General features: G+C 24.4%; 1 protein-coding gene across 1 annotated transcript; it reads right to left on the bottom strand.

Annotated features, from left to right (window-relative positions):
- Window positions 1-991: 991 nt before the first annotated feature.
- On the bottom strand, window positions 992-19,861 carry LOC128958042 (transducin-like enhancer protein 4). The gene is made up of 19 exons (XM_054303857.1): window positions 19,641-19,861; window positions 18,331-18,428; window positions 18,174-18,237; window positions 18,025-18,069; window positions 9,183-9,245; window positions 7,522-7,596; window positions 7,101-7,130; window positions 5,955-6,267; window positions 5,801-5,814; window positions 4,308-4,418; window positions 4,178-4,231; window positions 2,972-3,121; window positions 2,588-2,696; window positions 2,362-2,504; window positions 1,987-2,298; window positions 1,556-1,915; window positions 1,416-1,498; window positions 1,164-1,344; window positions 992-1,099 (listed from the first exon to the last, which is right to left on the bottom strand). The coding sequence occupies exons 1-19, from the start codon at window positions 19,659-19,661 to the stop codon at window positions 992-994; spliced, it is 2,334 nt and encodes a 777-aa protein (XP_054159832.1). The 5' UTR covers window positions 19,662-19,861.

Here is a 19,861-nt window from a genome sequence, read left to right as displayed (position 1 = left end):
TTTTTTTGACGAATTATGGCATTATATGCTACTATGTATTTATGAAGAATATAATAAAAAATATATAATTAATTTTTAATTTATTACCCCTTGGTTATCGAAAAAAATTTAATAAAATCTTCCAATAATCTTTGATTATCAATAAAACCGATAATCGATAACTGAAATCTAAGATTATATGATAAACTTATGTGAATAAATAGTAAATTTTAATTTAATAATACAAATAAGTATTTAAAAAATAAACATTATGTAATAAAAATTTATATTTAATTATCTTTATTAATTTATTAATCAAAAATTAAATAAAATGATTAAAATAATGTTTGAATAGTAGTTTTTATGCTTTTAATTACGTGTAGCTAAAGAATGATTATAAATTTATTTTAGTAAACAAGTTATTTTAAAAATAAATGAAATAGTATTTAACTTTATAAACGTATTTGTAATAAGAGAGTTTCAAAATTATGTAATTAATTGCTATTACTTTTTTAGTCAAACATTAAATTATAATTATTAATTTTTGTTATAATTTTTAAAATAATTTAATAATTTGTGTGAAGTATAATAATTAACTGTTTATTCAGTAGTAATATGAAAAATTCAATTAGAGAAATGATAATATCATAGAGTTATCATCAAATTATTAGATTAAATGTTTTATACTAACCGAAAATAAATTAGTTTTTAATGTTATTTACAAAGAATAGAAAATTAAATATTAAATATTTAATAATTAAAAATCTTTATTATTATATTAAAATCAACATAAACACGACAATTAATTAATAGTATTTTTATAATATCCAATTAATAAATAAAAAGTTTTTTTAATTTATAATTAAGAATATAAACATATATTCAAAGATAGTATATAAACAAATAACTATATTAATGATAAACTTGAAAATGACAATAATTGTTGGCAATGATATTGTTATGATATAATGAATGAAAATGAAAATGAAATTTGATAAATATATTTAATTAATTAATAGATGACTTCATAAAGTGATGCTTTTTTATCTCCAGAACCGGTAACTATATATTTGTCATCAGATGAGATGTCACAACTCAGTACTGACGAAGACTCTTTTGACTGTAAATACAAACAAATCTATTATAATATCATTTCATTTAATATCAATTTATGAATCAAATACCTGAAAAATGGACGCTCCGTATGGTGTTCTCCAAGCATTCAATAGATTGTCTTTACCGGTGCTGACAAACCATTTGCCACAATTGGCAAACTTTAGCGATAATACACAACTTTCGTGTAAATGCAACTGATATTTGTCGGGTTTAGAGCAATGAAGTACTTCAACATTACTGCTCTCCATTCTGTTTATATTATTATACAAAATATTTCATCAATTATTATAACATTTGTTAAATCAATTGTCAAAACATACCCGACAGCCAACCAATCACCAGTTGGACAATAACCTAATGAAAATATTTGTGATGTAAAATCGTGTTGTTGTAGTTGACGACCCTTTAGTTTATAAACTATTAATTATCAATTAAAATCAAAAATAATAATTTTTAAAACCTCTCTGAGATCCCACGATCGGACAGTATTATCGAGACCACCAGTCCATAGTTTATTGCCATCACTACTGATGTCAATACAAGATGCCCCGTCTGTATGTCCTTGAAATTGGCGAACAAGTATTTGATTGTGAAGATCCCAAACTGCGATATTTCCATCACTGCAACAACTAAAACAAACTTTGTTGTCTGGACTTATGGCCAATGCATAACATGCCGGTGCAGATGATGTCAATTCAGCTTTTATTCTTGGAATAGTAGCGCCCAAATCCCATATACATATAGTACTGGCTTCTCCTCCAACTATAAGAGTTCTACCGTCGGGTAACAGTTTACACGAACGGATATAATTGTCTTTTTGCTATTTAACACAAATAAACAAAATTATATATATTTTTTTGTTTTACTTCATTTATATTTAAAATATATTACCAAACAATCCAATTGAGAAACAGGACTTTTATTCCCGGGTTGACTGATATCCCACACTTTAACACAACCTTTACCCCCAGTGTATACATATTTAGTGGGATTACTGATAGTGACGGCACAAACAACTTCTCCGTGATTTAGAGTATTTATTTGTCTGGCGTGTCGAGGAATCCCCGAACCGATGAGAGCATCGGGTGGGAAGGGAACGGGTTGTACTTGACCCTCAGCATTCACATGGAATGAATAAGCAGGCTTTCCTCCGGGTATAAAGCCAGGAGTTCGGAGTGAGGGATGGGCATCATATCCAGGAACCTATAAATATAAATATATATTATATAACAACTATTATGCATTAAATAATTAATTAAGTCTTACTAATCCTCGTGGATATGAATTAAGGGCGGGATTGATGTTGTTGTGCAACAATCCCTGTGAATAAGCGGCTGCGGCCACACTTAAATCAGCGGGTAGTGACGGGTGAGCAGATGGTGTTCCGTGTAAATAGGGAAAGGGAGGACCTGAATGAAAGACCAATATTTGCATTAGTTTATGATTTTTCAAAAGTGATTTTACAAACAGATAAGTGAAACAATATGTTTACCGATAGAAGTGGTAGGTTTAGGTGTTTTATTAGCGCTCGAACTCGGAGTTGTCGAGCCAGAGCTGGTCGGTGTTATTGGTTTAGACACAGGTGTAGGCGGTTTGTCAGCCTTTCATACATCAAACAAACAAACAAACAAACAATCAAATAAATTAATAACAAAACAATTGGCTTATATTGTCAACACAACTCTCTATTTGCTTTAAAGTTTACTGTTATTATAACAAATATAATTCAAATAAATATAAATATAGTTTAAATCAATAGACATCATAAATATAAAATATATAATAAAAGCAAATTTGGTCTCTAATAGCATCACACATAGGGATATGGGATTAGGATATATAAATATATTGTATATTATATGTTTGTATTTCATACAGAGTGCTCTTTAGGTTTTATTGACAGAGGAGTACTGCTGTTAGACGACGATCCCGATCGGGAGGGCGGCCGCTCTCGTTCCCGCTTAATACGGACATCTGCACCGTTCTCACGGGGAGAAGTAGAACCATTGCGAGGGGAGATGGGCTCCTATACCAGTAAAAACATACAAACATTTTGTTTTATTAGTTGTCATTTTATTATTTCTCGTTGTATATTAATTATGTATTTATTATTATATTAAAATGCTGTTTATGTTATCTATTAATTTAATAAACAAATTACAAATCAATTTGTGACTTCTTTGTATTGAATAACATATTTATAACATGTATATCATGTACTGTTAATTGTCATTTACAATATCTACAATACAATGCAGTATATCATTACAATATACAATATTAGTGAATAAAAATACTATGCAATTAGTCTTCTCAACAATTGTTGTAATTGTTATGTCAAACCAAAAAAGTCAATCAATTATCTATTATGTAAATTATTTTCTAATCAATTATCTACACTTGCAGTTGACTCGTATAGACATTAGCATGTAATCAATAAAATCAATGATTTACACAACACATATATAGATGTCTTGTAAATATACTGTATATAAACTACAAATATATTATTTAGACATTATATATATATATATATATATATATATATATATATATATATATATGTATGTATGTATGTATGTATGTATGTATGTATGTATGTATGTATGTATGTATGTATGTATGTATGTGTGTATATATATATGTATGTATGTAGGTATTATGTATGTATATGTTTGTGTGTATGTATGTATGTATWTATWTATGTATGTATGTATGTATGTATGTATGTATGTATGTATGTATGTATGTATGTATGTATGTATGTATGTATGTATGTATGTATGTATGTATGTATGTATGTATGTATGTATGTATGTATGTATGTATGTATGTATGTATGTATGTATGTATGTATGTATGTATGTATGTATGTATGTATGTATGTATGTATGTATGTATGTATGTATGTATGTATGTATGTATGTATGTATGTATGTATGTATGTATGTATGTATGTATGTGTGTGTGTGTGTGTGTGTGTGTGTGTGTGTGTGTGTGTGTGTGTGTGTGTGTGTGTGTGTGTGTGTGTGTGTGTGTGTGTGTTTATATACTTTATATATATTTATAGATATATATGAACCTCATTGGCCACATCCACAACCAAATCCTGATCACTCTTTTCGTCTTCACTGCCCTGAAGTATATAAACAAACATTTGGTTAGAAATTTATTGATTGTCTAAAAAATGAGAAAAGTTAGGCTTGACTTACATTGTGATCACTTTTTTCTATATCTTTAGATCTTCTCTTGGATTTAATCTCTACTTCAGGGGTACGACTTCGATGTAGTGTACGTTCAGAGTGTGGCGAAAATGATGCTCTCTATTCAAACGCAATGATATAATGATATGACAATTATTATTAGCCATCGGTCACTAACATAGAGATTAAATGCTTATATGTTTTGATAAGTTGGTATAAAAAGTCTGATCTTAACTCAGCTCATAGTATGTATATATCTGTATGTTTGGCAATGCATTCATTGATTCACTATTTTCCCCGCATTTGATTCGCCTTTTTGATCCCTCATCTCATCTATCCATTGATAATCATCTTTTAGCCAATGAGTTCATTCATCAATCTTTTTAACGCTCTCTGCACTCAAATCTATGTCTCAAATACTGGCATTCAATGTATTACTAAATCACTCATTCATTTTAGATTTGGTCTCAAATTCTATGTTCACTCAATAACTATTAAAAATGTTTTTTTGTTGTATTGAAATATCAACAAAATAACAAATAACTAACAGCTTATTTTTTGTTTTGTTATTTAAAACATTGTATTATTGTTATATTTTCAGCATATAAGAAAAAATCAAATATTACATTACTATATAACAAATATATATTCATATTTTACTGGCATTTTATGTATTAAAACAGTGTAGATATGCATCGTTCATAACTTGAATATACTGTATATTTATATTTTTAGATCGATTTAGAAAAGTAATGACACGAAAGGAGAGAGAAATGAATTTTTATTACATTCTCAAGTCATTTAAATACTCGACATAAAAGGATTTACTATCTGTCTAAAGATTTTCAATACCAACTATATTATAGACAATACATATCAAAACAAATGAAACTATGGTTTAGAAAAATAAAGTCAAATGGAAGACAAAAATAAAATAAAAGAAATACTCTATAGAAACACAAGAGAGAGAGAGAGAGAGAGAGAGAGAGAGAGAGAGAGAGAGAGAGAGATGAGGAAGAATAAGTATAACATATGAGACGAGAGAATAATCGATAAAGAGATTGAAGTGAGAAAAGCGAATCCATGGCTTCCCGGGAGAGAAACGTCTCTTTTTTATATAGAGTGTCAATAGATATGAGATATTTTTAACAGTACATACATTTATCGTATAACTTACAACTAGTTTTATATAACTTTTGGGCATAAAAGTGAAAAGTATAGTATTTTTCAAATAAGCTTAAAATAAATTGAAATTTCAAAATGTTTGGATTGTGTGCTATTTATTCGATTTTTGTTACTCTATATTGATATACAGTATAACTTATATACCGTATATTCTACAGTATATAGTATTTTACAATTTATTTTTGCAATTGTAAGACTAGTAAAAAACATTTTTTTATATTAATATTTAAAATTCATATTCAAAATTAAATTCACATTTTATTGTTGAAAAAATATCATAACATAATGTTTTTAGTTTTATTAAACAAAAATCATACCTCTCTTCTGTCATCTGGTTTTTGTGTCCAAATAATTCATAAAAACATAAGAAAAAATAGAGAATAAATAAAAATGTATTAAAAATCAATTTGTGTTAAATGTTGGATATGTATAATATGTGTATAATATTCTATAATATGTATGTTTACTGACCATTAAAAGCTCTTTTTTCATTGTTTTCTCTATGAGACGACTCTTTTGAAAGGGTTGTCGGGATTCCGGGTAAATGAGATGAGTTATTGTTGTTATTTGATGCGACAGAGGAGACGCCCGTTAGTGATCCGGCCGCAGACAAAGCTAGTAATCCAGCGGCCGCTGAACTCGAAGGAGGTATTCCAGCGGTTAGAGCTGCGGCGGCTGCGGCTGACGACTGCGGAAGGCCAGTCAGTGACGGATGTGGCATAAGTGGTAGGCCAGTCGGTCCATGGGAATGGGCAGATGGCAATTGCTGGGCATGGATTTGTTGCTTTAGTTGACATAGAAATACAAATAATTTTGCTATTATTGTGATACTTATGAATAGAAAATGTATATCAAATGAAATTAATGACAACAAAAGCGAGTAATACTACTCTAATTCAAGTCGAGAGCTATTATATGAACGCAAACCCTGTTTTTCGCTTCACTTCTCTTACATAAGCATATAGAGAGTGAATGAATGTGTGTGTGTTTGAGGGGTATAGAGATTACACAGAATCGCTATATTATGTTTGACAGGGCATAAGCCCATCGTCAGGGTTGCCCTCACTAGTTGGCCGTCACGGTGTGCCAGTAGAGCACTAACAGCACCAGAGCTCAGTCATCACACATGGAATTCATAATATTCTATATGTATGTGCTATTCATATATAGTATGTGTTATTTTGTCTAATAATAAGAGAGTTAGTGAGGAATCCTGTGAAACATAAATGCGTGAAAATAATGGCTCAACCATTGTGTGTAAGAGTACGGCGTCTTTTGGGGTTTTATGCTCTGATGACTTGAGAGAAATACTACTAACTATATACCAGTGCAGTGAATATATATATATAAACTATTATAGATATAAGTATAGCCTTTGAAAAATAATGTGAAGCACAACCTCTAACTATAGTCACAACTATTATTGTGTCCAAAAAATTTTCTCATTCTCTCACTTCACGGCATTTCTAAAACAGAATTTATTTTTTTAAAGGGAATGTCAGCTAAGCGTTGAAGGACTTCCACCGACAACATACTCAGTACAGAGAGAGAGAGAGAGAGAGAGAGAGAGAGAGAGAGAGAGAGAGACTTAAGTATAACATAATTGACTTGACTTACCATCAAATGAGCGATTCCTGAGTGCTGTTGCTGTGAATACAATAGAGATTTCAAATATTAATATATTGTTATATCACTAATGACTGACTCGGCTCTCAAATTAACAAACAACTGCCGTCACACTACACAACACTCAATAATAGTTAACTCTCTAATGACTTTAAACTTAATATTATTATTATTTATATATTTAAAAATTAAAGTAAATTACATAAGCAAAACTAATAATAAGTAAATGTGATTTTTGTTTTTTTTTAACTACTTGTCTATCTTTTGTTTTTATATTAAATAAATAATTATTACATGAAAGTAAACATAATATATCAAAATAAATATAAAATTTATCAATGAATTGATTTTATATATACAAATTAGAGCTATTAACAAAAATTAATTAATTAATTAAGTGGTCAATACATACCCCGATAATAGCATTAAGTTCAGTCATAGTCACCTGTTTGGCTCTTTCGACAGCACTGGCAACTTGTTGTTGGTGCTTATTATATGGCAAAATAAATAAAAATAATAATTATTTTTATAACAATTTATTATATTATTTATTTGTAAGTGTCTAAAGCAATGTGTTGTGTTATATTTTATAATTAGAGTCAATTCATTGTATTGTCAATTGAATATATAGTAAATATTTAATATAATGTATTATATAAATGGATTGTTTGTCAACAAAATACAGTATATATATATATATATACTGCAGCTTTATATAAGAATTTACAGTATATATATATATATACAGTTTATACAATATATATAATAATAATAATATAAATATATAGCAATGTTTGAGTTGAATGTACACATAGAGTAGGTTTATATGATTGTTAGCTCTGTTGGTAAATATTCTACATTTAAGTTACTTTCATTGCTTTCATTGCTTTTATTGTGCAATCGATCGCTTCAATATTGGCTTTACTCTGTGTGTTGTTGTTATCGGCAAAAATAGCACCGGCACTGGCATACAGTATTCAATTGAATGATGTATTGTTAAAGCATGTAACGCATACTATACAACACATTCATGTTAAGTACACAATCAGCCAAACATAGAGGAAAGGGAGAAAAAAGAGAGTATAGAGAGAGGAAAGGCACTGCAAACAGACCAGATTCTGGGCATCAATATTGACTGAGAGATTGCTAAGTAAAGTTGCTCTAAATGTTTGGTTTGAGCTCAATGTATATTTAGGGTCCCCGGAGGCAACTCTCATAGCAAAACATTACTAAATGGGGGGTTAAACAGGGGATATCAAACATATTTTTATTTATTACATAGAAATGGTAGTACAGTATAAAGTGTATATTACTGATGTCATCTCTTTTAGTCAATTTTAATAAACATTGTCTCATTTATTTCTAAGTTATTATTTATATTAATATATTATTATTATTATATATGTATATGATTTTGAGCTTAAAAATTATAAGTTATAATAAAAGATTCAAATAAAATTAATTTATTATTTAATTTCGTTTATAAACAAAAAGTGAACTAGAGTATCTTTTATTTAATATAAATAGTAATTATTATTATTATTAAAACTTACATCAATATAAAAATATGGTTTATTTGGTTTAATGGTTTATTTGTTTATTTTAAAACTAAAATTTATTTGAATTAAAAATAAAATGTGAGATTTATATAATTACTACTTTGTTTTATTATTTAGTTTTTAAGCAAAAAAATTAAACCTAATTTAAGTTTTTTAAATGACGCTAGAAATAAAAATAAATACAAATTAAATCCATGCTATTAACTTATATATTTTTAGTTAACTAAATTAATTGAAATAAAAAACAAACAAAAAATAAAATTTATTGCACTAACAGATAATAACTTGTTTAAAAATAAATATTTATTATATTTAACAAAATAAAAATAAAATTGTTAAATATTAAATGACTATCAGTAATATAATAAAAAATATCACAATTTTCATATTTATATTTAGATAAAAATATTAAATTATTGATATATTTACAAATAAATACAGATTACATTTAATAATAAAATAAAATTTTACAATATATGTAATAAATTTAAATATTTAACATATAATGACTTACCTCTTGTGATAGAAAAGGTAATATTTGTGCGATAATAGCATTTAAACGTTTGGCAATTTCTGTCTAAAAATAAATTATAATCAAAACTATAAATAATTGTATTCATATATATAATTCAAATATAATAGTTTGTTAATTTATAAACAAATAAATTATTTTTGTAAACATTGTTTATCAAAATTAAATTTATAATTTTATTGACTTAATTAATAAAGTAGTATATAATTTGATCAAATATCAACATGAAATAAAACACAAATGAATTGTAATTTAAATATAATTTATTAGTATTTTTAAAAGTATTATTTAAATTTTGAAATTAAAGTGTTGTATAAAAATCAGTATTAATTAAATAATATTTGTCTCTTAAAAGCTATTAAAGTTAAAAAATAACATCAATAAATAATTTATAATTATATTTATGTTTTTCATAGACACTGAATATGTAAAATTTTTATAATTAATTTACATTATTATTTTTCTTTTTTTCAGTTATAAGTTAATAGTAAAACTGAGTTGTTTTTGTTAAATAATTCACTCAATTAATGCAAGTTTTTAATAATAGATTTGTCTAATAACGAGATCTAAACTAAACTAAAATGAAATGTTAATAATGTGTTTAGAGTTATAAAACTATTGCTTTCGTCCAAATTGAACACACAATTGATTGCTTAGACAATAGTTAGATAAATATATGGATAGATGTATGCCTTTAGATGGCATCTGATTAACAGTTGTGTCAAATAATGGCATTCAATACTAAAAATCTCATATACAGTATATTCTCTAAAAAGGAGAACTAATTTAAGAACAAGAGTTTTAATACTATATTATCGACAAAACAATTGCAGAGAGAGTTTGCTTGTGTTTGACTCTCAAATGACTGGACAGTGTTTGCACACAAATGTTTTGTTGCAATCTTTACATAACTTAATTGAATTCAGACTTTTCTACAATCAATCTCTTGGGAGAGTTAGAGACACGACTGCAAAGTTATTAAACAAATTGTACACAACTTTTAATTCATATTTGGTTTTTAGATGACCACTGTTTTGAAATCATTTTTTAATAAAAATAATTTAAATAAAAGATTACTATTTATGTATTGATTAACAATATTTGCATAAAAATAAATGCAATTTATTATAGAATATGTATATATTTGAATGACATTAACAACATAAGTGGTAATAAACTCTTAAATTAATAAACAAAATACAATTTGAAAGGTTTGCCAAAACAGTGTATTGTAAACATAATGACTAAACAAACGTTGGATGTGTTGTTAAAGGGAAGGACAAAGAATATTCTGGTGAAGTGTTTGTTTGCTTTTTACTCAAATAATTATTACTTTTCTTTTCATAAATGTCTGGCAATGATGTAAAATAAATAGAGTATAATATTCATTAGTATTTACATGTTTTATATGTTTGATTGCGTGCTATACACTAATACTGTATACTCTTAATTGAGTTCAACTCAAAAGCACTGCAAAAACGCTATTATATGGCATTCAGTAAATTGCAGACAACAATACAATAGAGTATTAAACAAAATACATGGTATACATCACTCGCATGTTTGCTATTTATAACATGAAAACCTATGAATTCAAGTACTAAAAGCTTATACAAAACATTATGATATGAGAGGAGAAATGCATTATGTATTGTATGATATTATACGCCCAAAAATGGCACAACGCGTGAGACGATACCATTAACGCATTCAGATGACGACCCACTCCTACCATCACATCATACAACATACACATCACATTCACATTCACATTTATTAAGGCATACCAGCGCTCAAACACATCACTAGCAATACATTTTATACACTATTTAAGTAGTAAAGAGAAAAATGATAGGAGAGGCCAGGGAGTAGTAAAGGGACATCACATACATACACATACTTTACACTCTATGATAACAGAATTTTTCATCAATTCAATTATTTGGGCGCATATATACATCTATTATATACAATTTAACCATAAATCAAACATACAATTTGTGATATACTTGCAAATCCCTATTCTCTATCATCTCTATCTCTCAGTGAACTCTTATGACAAACCCATTGATAGCACCATTGAATTCAGTTTAAATAATAATAAAAATATATTAATATTTATTCTTTTTTAAACTATACATAATTAACCATTTAATTAATTTACTTAATTTATATTAACACAAATAACATGTTTAGTTAACTATTGATTAAAAAAATAATTTTAGAAAAGTTATTATAGAAAGTAAAAATGTTATGTAAAAAACAATTGAGTTAAATCTATTTCATTATCAAAATTTATTACTTATTTTAATAAATTAAAATTAAATTACTATTGTTAGTCGCTATATATATTTATAGTATATATTTTTTGTAATATTAATTACAATAGAGAATTTGTATGTTTATTGAAACAAATTATGTTCAAACATCATAACATAATCTGCTTGTGCTTACTATTTGAATGCCTTCCCTAATGTTGACCTAATCTTATATTTCTCTTTGATTTTTCTATAACAACTAAAAATATATAGTAATGTATTGTGTATACAATATCAACATAACTATTTACATAATATACAGTATAAAAAAATAATATAAACTATTGATGATTTGTTATTGATTTATGATTATATGATTCATATAATTAGATATTTAATTCAATGTCACATACAATTAGCATTTTCTTGTTATATTATCTAAATTATATACCGTACTGATGCATACAATAATTATATATATATATATATAATAAATTGATTTGATTACATTGCATTGCATTTTATAAATACATGCATTATTTAGTCTTGTTTTTACATAAATAGTAATCACTTTAATTTTTATAAATTGAGAAAAATTGTAAATTAATAAACTTTAAATCTTATATTATTTTGAAATTATATATTTTTATAACAATTCGTAATTTATTTTAAATCTCTAACTTATTTGTAAAATTTAAACTATTATATATAAACAACATTTATAGTACAGTATATAAATGTAGTGATAATTTCAAAATTAGTAATTATTATATGAAAATTTATTCTATAATATAATTATATAATAGTAATTTGCAATGGCATAAGCATTTACTTGTTAACTATAAATATATAATTATGTGAATACATAGTTAATTTTGCACAAAATGTAAATGCAATTTAAATGTGTTAGTATATAAACCACTAATAATATTAATAATAAGTTATTATAGATTATGTTATGTCATAAATGATATTAAATTTTAAATACATATAAATTATATGTACTATAGATTATCAAATCCTATATTCTTAAATAAATGAATACAATTTTTAAAATCTTAATTTACTTTAATAAAAAGTAAATTTATTGAGAATATTAAATTAGTAAATAATAATTTTTATTTTTTAAGTAAGTTATCAATTTAAAAAAAATGAAATAAAAATTATTCCATATTCATCAATATTTTAAAATTCACATTTAAATTTATATATTTAACTTATAGATTATTTATATGAATTGATATATACTATCATATGATTAAAAGTAAAATACTATAGATATTTATCATGTGTTTATTATATCACTCAACATAAATACTGTATTTACAAATTTAATTTTTAAAATGTTATATAACAACTAATGAATAAATATATTATGTAAACGATTGTAAAAGAAATAATATTCAATCGATTGGCAAACAAATTGATACTAAAATAATATGTATATTATATTTTATATTACGGTAATACTATGAATTAATATGAATTTCTTTATATATATATATATATACTGATATATAATGTATATTTTGTAGATTTATACCAAAAATAAGCAGTGAGTGAGTGAACAAATAATTGAGAAAAAAAATATAATTAATGATTATTGTGAAATGTGTTGAAAAACTACATATTGTAAGTACAACATGATATTCAAAGCTTATATAAGTGTTTGTGTGAATATAGTATACATGACTAAAATTTAGTCCTAAATTTACGCACATTTAATAATAAAAACTATTCACAAAAATGTTTATCTTTTTATAGGTACATAAAATATATTTATGTTTATTTATATACAAATACTAAATATAAACAAATATTTTATTATATAATATAAATATAGAAATCAGCAAGTATGCACAGTATAAACAATATATGGTATAATAATTTGTAGCATTTTATTGAGTTAATATTAAAATAAATATTATATTTTTTTTAAATAAATAGTATTTTAAATAAAATACATTTTAAAAGTTGATGTCATAAATATTAATTAGAATAACTTTAATGTTAAATATATAAAAATGTTTATTATATAAAATTTGAACTTAAAGTTAAATTAAAATATATTTGAGATTATATACAGTAAACTAGTTGTTAAATGCGAGTAATTTGACTATAAATTTAGTTGTGTACGTGCACTGGGATCACATAGACAATTATGTCTCTATCGTGACTGTGCCCATTTGATACCCTCCCCGTTGGTCATCATTGAATGAACACATACTATATATACTATATATCATATATATATACACAAGTTTTATGAAGAGCTGAATAATCTCTTGGAAAAGTGGGAATCGATTTTTATATGTGCTCTCACTTACTGTACATCAGATACATAGTATATATCCATACGATTTGGTTTACAAGTAGAGTGTAAAGAGACAAGTGGTGTGTGTGTGTGTGTGTGTGAGAGAGAGAGAGAGAGAGAGAGAGAGAGAGAGAGAAAAAATAAAGGCATTGATTGTGAGAATCTTTGAAAAAGTAATAATACACATGAAATGTTTGGTAAAAATAAATTCAAAAATTGTAATCTTTCTTTTGTAAGCAAACATTTCAATGATATATTGTTGGCATAAGTTTATCCAAAACCATAGATGCTTTCGGTGTGTGATATTTAATCACAACAACAATAACTATTTTAATAGAAAATACTTTATGTCAAATTATAAACAGCTTTAAACACTTAGTTTTATTATTTATTTAAAGAAAATATTATTTACAACATTTATTGATACATAGTTTTAAGTGATAGACAAATAAAAATTTATTACGTTTATTTATTAAATACAATTAAATTAATTATTAAATTTAATAAAATGTTTTCTTATATTAACTTTAATATATTAAATTATAGTAATTATCAATATTTATTGTTCAGCAAAATTGTTCATTTAATTAATATTATATTAATATAATGTTCACTAAGACATTGTTAGAAAAGCTACAATATTTGTCTGAACTTCAAAAAATTAAAAATAGTGTGAATATAGTTAAAGTAAATCAATGTTAGAGTGAATGGATTTTTTTGTCAAAATAAGTTAATTTGCAATCAGTTGGGTTGACTACAAAAATACAAACTCATTTGTCAGCTTTTATGACATTGATTTTATATATATATATACATATTTATATATATATACTGTATATATGTATATATTTGTGTTGTAGAAAATTACATGTGAAGTGTATTGAACCAAAAGTGTTAATTACTATGTAATAGCAGTTAATTTTGACATTGACTTTAAATTAACAAATTAAATCATTTAAGATTGAAAATCTCATACTTGGGGTCTGAGGTTCGAAACCAATTGAAATTCAATTCTTTTAGCTTATAAGCCATGTAATGAATTTGTAACATTTTGGTTCAGCTTATTATCACGTATTTGATATAAATATTTTTTTTTAATTTACTAATAAAATAATTTCTTTTAGTTTTCACATTATGTTAAAAGTTTTAGACTAACTTTAAGGTTAGTATAATTTAGCAATAAGCCAATAACATTCTAACATATTGTTTATCTATTTTTATTAGTTTTATATTATACAGTATTAGTTATTATAGATTATATACAGTATGTTGTGATTTCGATTTTATTGCTTTTAAAGTTATATCGGTATAAAATGATAAAACAATTTAATAATAACAATAATGCAAATAACATTAATACATACAGTATTATAATTTACATATTTTATACATATGTGAGAGTAAATATACTGTATTATTTAAATCATTACATAACAAATACAATAAAACTATTTGTTATAAAATGATTAAAACAATACACTGATAGATGATGTCTGTGCGCACCGAAAGGCGCCGACAATTTACGACTCATGAAAACCATGGCTTCACTCAATCAGTCATTTGTATGACATTAATGTATTGTTGATCCACTTCTTGTGCTTATAATACAGTATACATTATGTATGATATATACAGTAGATTATAATAAATACATATACAGTCAATACTGTATAATACTATATATAATAATTCTGGTTTTACCCCAACGTTATTACCACTCAACACAAACATTAACTGTTGGTATGAAAGCTAAAGAGACAAACTTCTCATAAATATAATATCAAATAAAAAGTAATTGCAATCTTGTGTTTAATCTTTGAGAAAATGATCAAAATATAAGTTATTTAATTGAATTTCATATTCAATAGAAATAATTATTTGTTTTAATGTTAATTTGTATATACAGGTAATAACTAAATAATTTTCCAAAAAATAATTTCTCTTATTGAGACGTTTCACTTATATTAATATAATAGTATATTATTATTCATCCAAAAAGTTATTACAGACTCGTATTTTAATAGTAATAATATTTAGCAATCATTTTAAGTACAATGAATGGTTTACTATTGGCTTAGTTTGATTTGAAAAAAACAACACCAAAGATACAGTAGATGAATAGGGTATATATTATACTGTGGTGTATATACTGTATCAATGTGGATATAGATAGATAGATAGATAGATAGATAAAGAGGGGAAAGTAAAATATAATAGTGTAAAGATAATAGTGTCTGAATTGAATATATACAGTATATATTATATWTATTATATATATTTTGGTATAGTATATAAGTATATATACGTGTGATGTGATGCGTGAGACAGCAAGCAATACGTGATTGTCTCGTGAGTTACGCATCGTTGGTGTCGTATTGCAGGCAATACTGTATTGAACGTCATTAGCAGACAACTGGCCGTACATTCAATAACTTAACGCTTAGACTGTTGTCTAACCTCTTGTTTTGTGTTAGACTCTGACAGTCACCGCCACTGCCATCACCAATGACTATATGGTTTGTGCACAGCCTGTGAATGCTATACTAGATTAGTGGTGCGCTTAATAATTTCAACATAACATTCATTGAAATCATGTAATTTACAGCATTTGTTACACTAATACCACTTATAAGCAATTTTGTAAACTCGTCTCTTACTTCCCCCCAAACCATATACAGTATATTATTGTATACCATATCTATAGGCAGACCCATACGTCAAATTGATGGCTTTAAAAGTTTATTAATAGATAATGTGATGAATTCATATAACAAAAGCATAACATTTTAAATATACTATGAAATTATAAAAATTTTATAGCCATTACTTTAATAATAACATGACAATCAAACAACGTTTTTAAAACAATTTTTTAATTTAATAACTTTAGGCTATCTGTTTGTTTAACTAATTAATTTGTATTTATTATTTATTTTAAAAGCTTATATTTGAATGAATCGATTAAATTCCTAATAATTAACGAAATAATATACAGTATAAATAGTATACAGTATAATATATATATTTTAATTGTAAGTATTCAAACTATTCAAAAATTAAGTATTAAAACACAATTTATAAAAATCTTTTCCTCTAATTAATAATTATTATTAATGCTATGAAAAGTTGATTTAAATTAATTTATGAATTGAATTAAAATAACATCAAAATATATACTAATACTTATTTATATATTTCTATTATATTTAAAATTCAGAAAATTAATAATAATAATAATTTAATAAAAATCAGTACATATGCTTTCGYTGTGTATATAGTGTTAATATTATATTATATATAATATGTTATTATTAATAAAATGTATTGTTTGACAAGTCTTGCATTAGTAAAGTCTAAATTAGCGAATGCTATCATATAAACACAAATATACAATATTTACTACAATTGAGATAACCATACAATTATCTCTCTCTCTCTCTTTCTTTCTTTTTTTAAATCATTCAAAACTTAATTATTACATGAAAATTAATAATAATTATTTAGTTAACAAAAAATAAAAATGTAGGATTTGAAATAATAATAATAATTAATTTTAATTTTCATGGTTACTACAAATGATTATAAAACACGTTTTGAAAAAGTTTTGTTCACAATATGATATATAATAACTATAATTCAATGTTTCTTTCATTTTAAATGTACAGTAAAAATATGTTATGTCAACTTATAATCAAACATATAAACAAACATAATTGTGTTTTATTTACAGTATATAATATTATATTTATTTCTAAGGGATGTACTGAGAAAAATTGATGCATTCATTTGTTAAAAATAACAAATTAATGGCAAATATAATTGAGTGTAATTTGTAGCTCTAATATAATAATAATGATAAGTTATATATATATATTGCAAAATATTGTGTAGTAGTTTTAAATCACATCATTAATGTATATCATGTGTAGACTGTTTTGATTTGCATCAAATCATTGTATTTAGTTATTTTTGCCTAAATCTGGGTATAAATCATCAATTGAGTAGTTAATGCATTTAATGCTCTCTCTCTCTCTCTCTCTCTCTCTCTCTCTCTCTCTCTCTCTCTCTGTGTGTGTGTGTGTGTGTGTGTGTGTGTGTGTGTGTGTGTGTGTGTGTRTGTGTGTAACGAGATTATACGAAAATATATCATTAGTATTAAAATTATTTTATAAAAATGAAAATAATATATAATATTAAATTACATATAAATATAAAATAATGTTTAGTTTTAAGTAAATTTATGATTGCTTACTTGTTTATGCATTTCTACATTCAATCCATAAGACATTTCGTAATACTAAATAGAAATATAATTAAAAATTTATTATATAATGAAAATATTAAATGTAGATATAGTTTCAGAGACTTAAATAAATTAAATAATTATCAAATATAACAAACCATAACATAATGTCTTTGCATTTCAGTCTTTTCTGTCGCCAATTTCTCCAATTCAAGCTTTAAACTAACAATTAATATATCATTATTTATAGTTATGAATGAATATATATATATTTATCAAACAAATAAATAAATTGAAACATCAAGTGGTCATTACCTGTGATACTGTGCCTGAATAAAGTTGAACTCTTCCTTAATTCGTTCACACGTTTCCGTTACCGTGAATTTAAACGGTTGTCCCGCTTGTGGCGGTCCCTAAAAACATAATTGTTTGAAATTATTAATACAAACAGATAGTATAGTATTTAATTGTCAATAAAATAAATAAATCATCAATAAACATTTTGCAAATAATTTTTATTAATTAATTATTAATTATTAATAATTTCAATTTGTCTAATAATACCTTTAAAGTATGTATAATATGTATAAAGTTGTGAAAAAATTATAATAAACTTAATTTTTGAATATTTATTTAAAGAAAATCAATTATACTACTACTGTATAATCAAAGATTTAAGTAAATTAAATAGTTTGAATCAAATTACATTTTTTAAATATCGAAAAATATTATTTAGTTTTAAATAATTTTTAAAAATTATTATAGTAATAAAAACTGTATTATGTGATGTGATATAATTATTATTATTATTACTACTAAATATTTATTTAATCATGTAATATGCAAATAATATAACGCTATAATTAAATTGTAATTTTATTATTATTGCTACTTTGATAGCAATGTTAGAATTGAATAATTATAGTATTTATATTTAATGATATTTTATATTTAAAATATATTTTAATACATTAGAATCTTATAAATTTTTATTTAAAAARACATAAAATAATAATTTAATAATAAATAATTTAATTAAATCCATATTATTTTATTGTTTAATTTATAATAATAATTTCTGTCAATAATAGTGTGAATAAAAATAAAATTATGTCAAATTATTAGATTTAGTATAATTATTTATATAACATATACGGTGCAAATAACTGCAAAAACTAATATTATATTAGTTATATAATAAAAGTTATTATAATAATGTTTATGAATCTAACAAATTAACGACAATCTGAACTGAAGGTTATAACAATAAAAATAATTTTAACAAATATTTGTTTTTCAGTTCTTTATATTACTAATAAAAGACTTGTGTTGTGTTGTCTGAAATGCGATAATAAAATATTAAATCATAAATAAATCATAAATTGTTTAAACTTCATTGAAAAGTTAGTGCACATCACTTATGATAAAACTAATAAAACTAATAAATATAATAACATTTTATAACATTGTAAATTTATTTTAGAAGTAAACAAAATCAATATAGATTTAAATGATTATTGTTATATTAAATATATTAACAAAATAAAAAATATATATATAATCACTAATTTTGCAAATATGAAAATATTTAATTAATATTTATAGTAAACTGTAGTCTCACATACCGGATGTCGTGAATTATACATTATATAAGTGACACAAATTAGTTGTGACTCTCGTTTAGTTTAGATTCACTTTACAAACCAGAAGTATTGCACAGAATTTTATTTACAGAATTTGAAAAATGTATTATTAAAATGATTTGTATGAAAATGTCAGTTATTGTGGATCACAGTCACAGTAACCTTAATATTAAATATAATATTAGAGATGACAGAAGGATTGA

The sequence above is a fragment of the Oppia nitens genome, unplaced genomic scaffold (assembly GCF_028296485.1).
Source record: "Oppia nitens isolate AA-2021 unplaced genomic scaffold, nextdenovo-longstitch-racon4-pilon3 scaffold3_pilon_pilon_pilon, whole genome shotgun sequence".
In the NCBI taxonomy this organism is placed as follows: Eukaryota; Metazoa; Arthropoda; class Arachnida; order Sarcoptiformes; family Oppiidae; genus Oppia; species Oppia nitens.
This window is presented reverse-complemented; position numbering and strand designations above follow the sequence as displayed.

Bases quoted from the DNA above. Each gene is read 5' to 3' on its own strand.
- LOC128958042 (XM_054303857.1), bottom strand. From the start codon at position 19,661: ATGTATAATTCACGACATCCG. The intron at 2,505-2,587 runs GTAAACATATTG...TCTTTCATTCAG, and splicing joins TAAACCTACCACTTCTATCG to GTCCTCCCTTTCCCTATTTA. The intron at 1,916-1,986 runs GTAATATATTTT...TGTGTTAAATAG, and splicing joins TTTCTCAATTGGATTGTTTG to CAAAAAGACAATTATATCCG.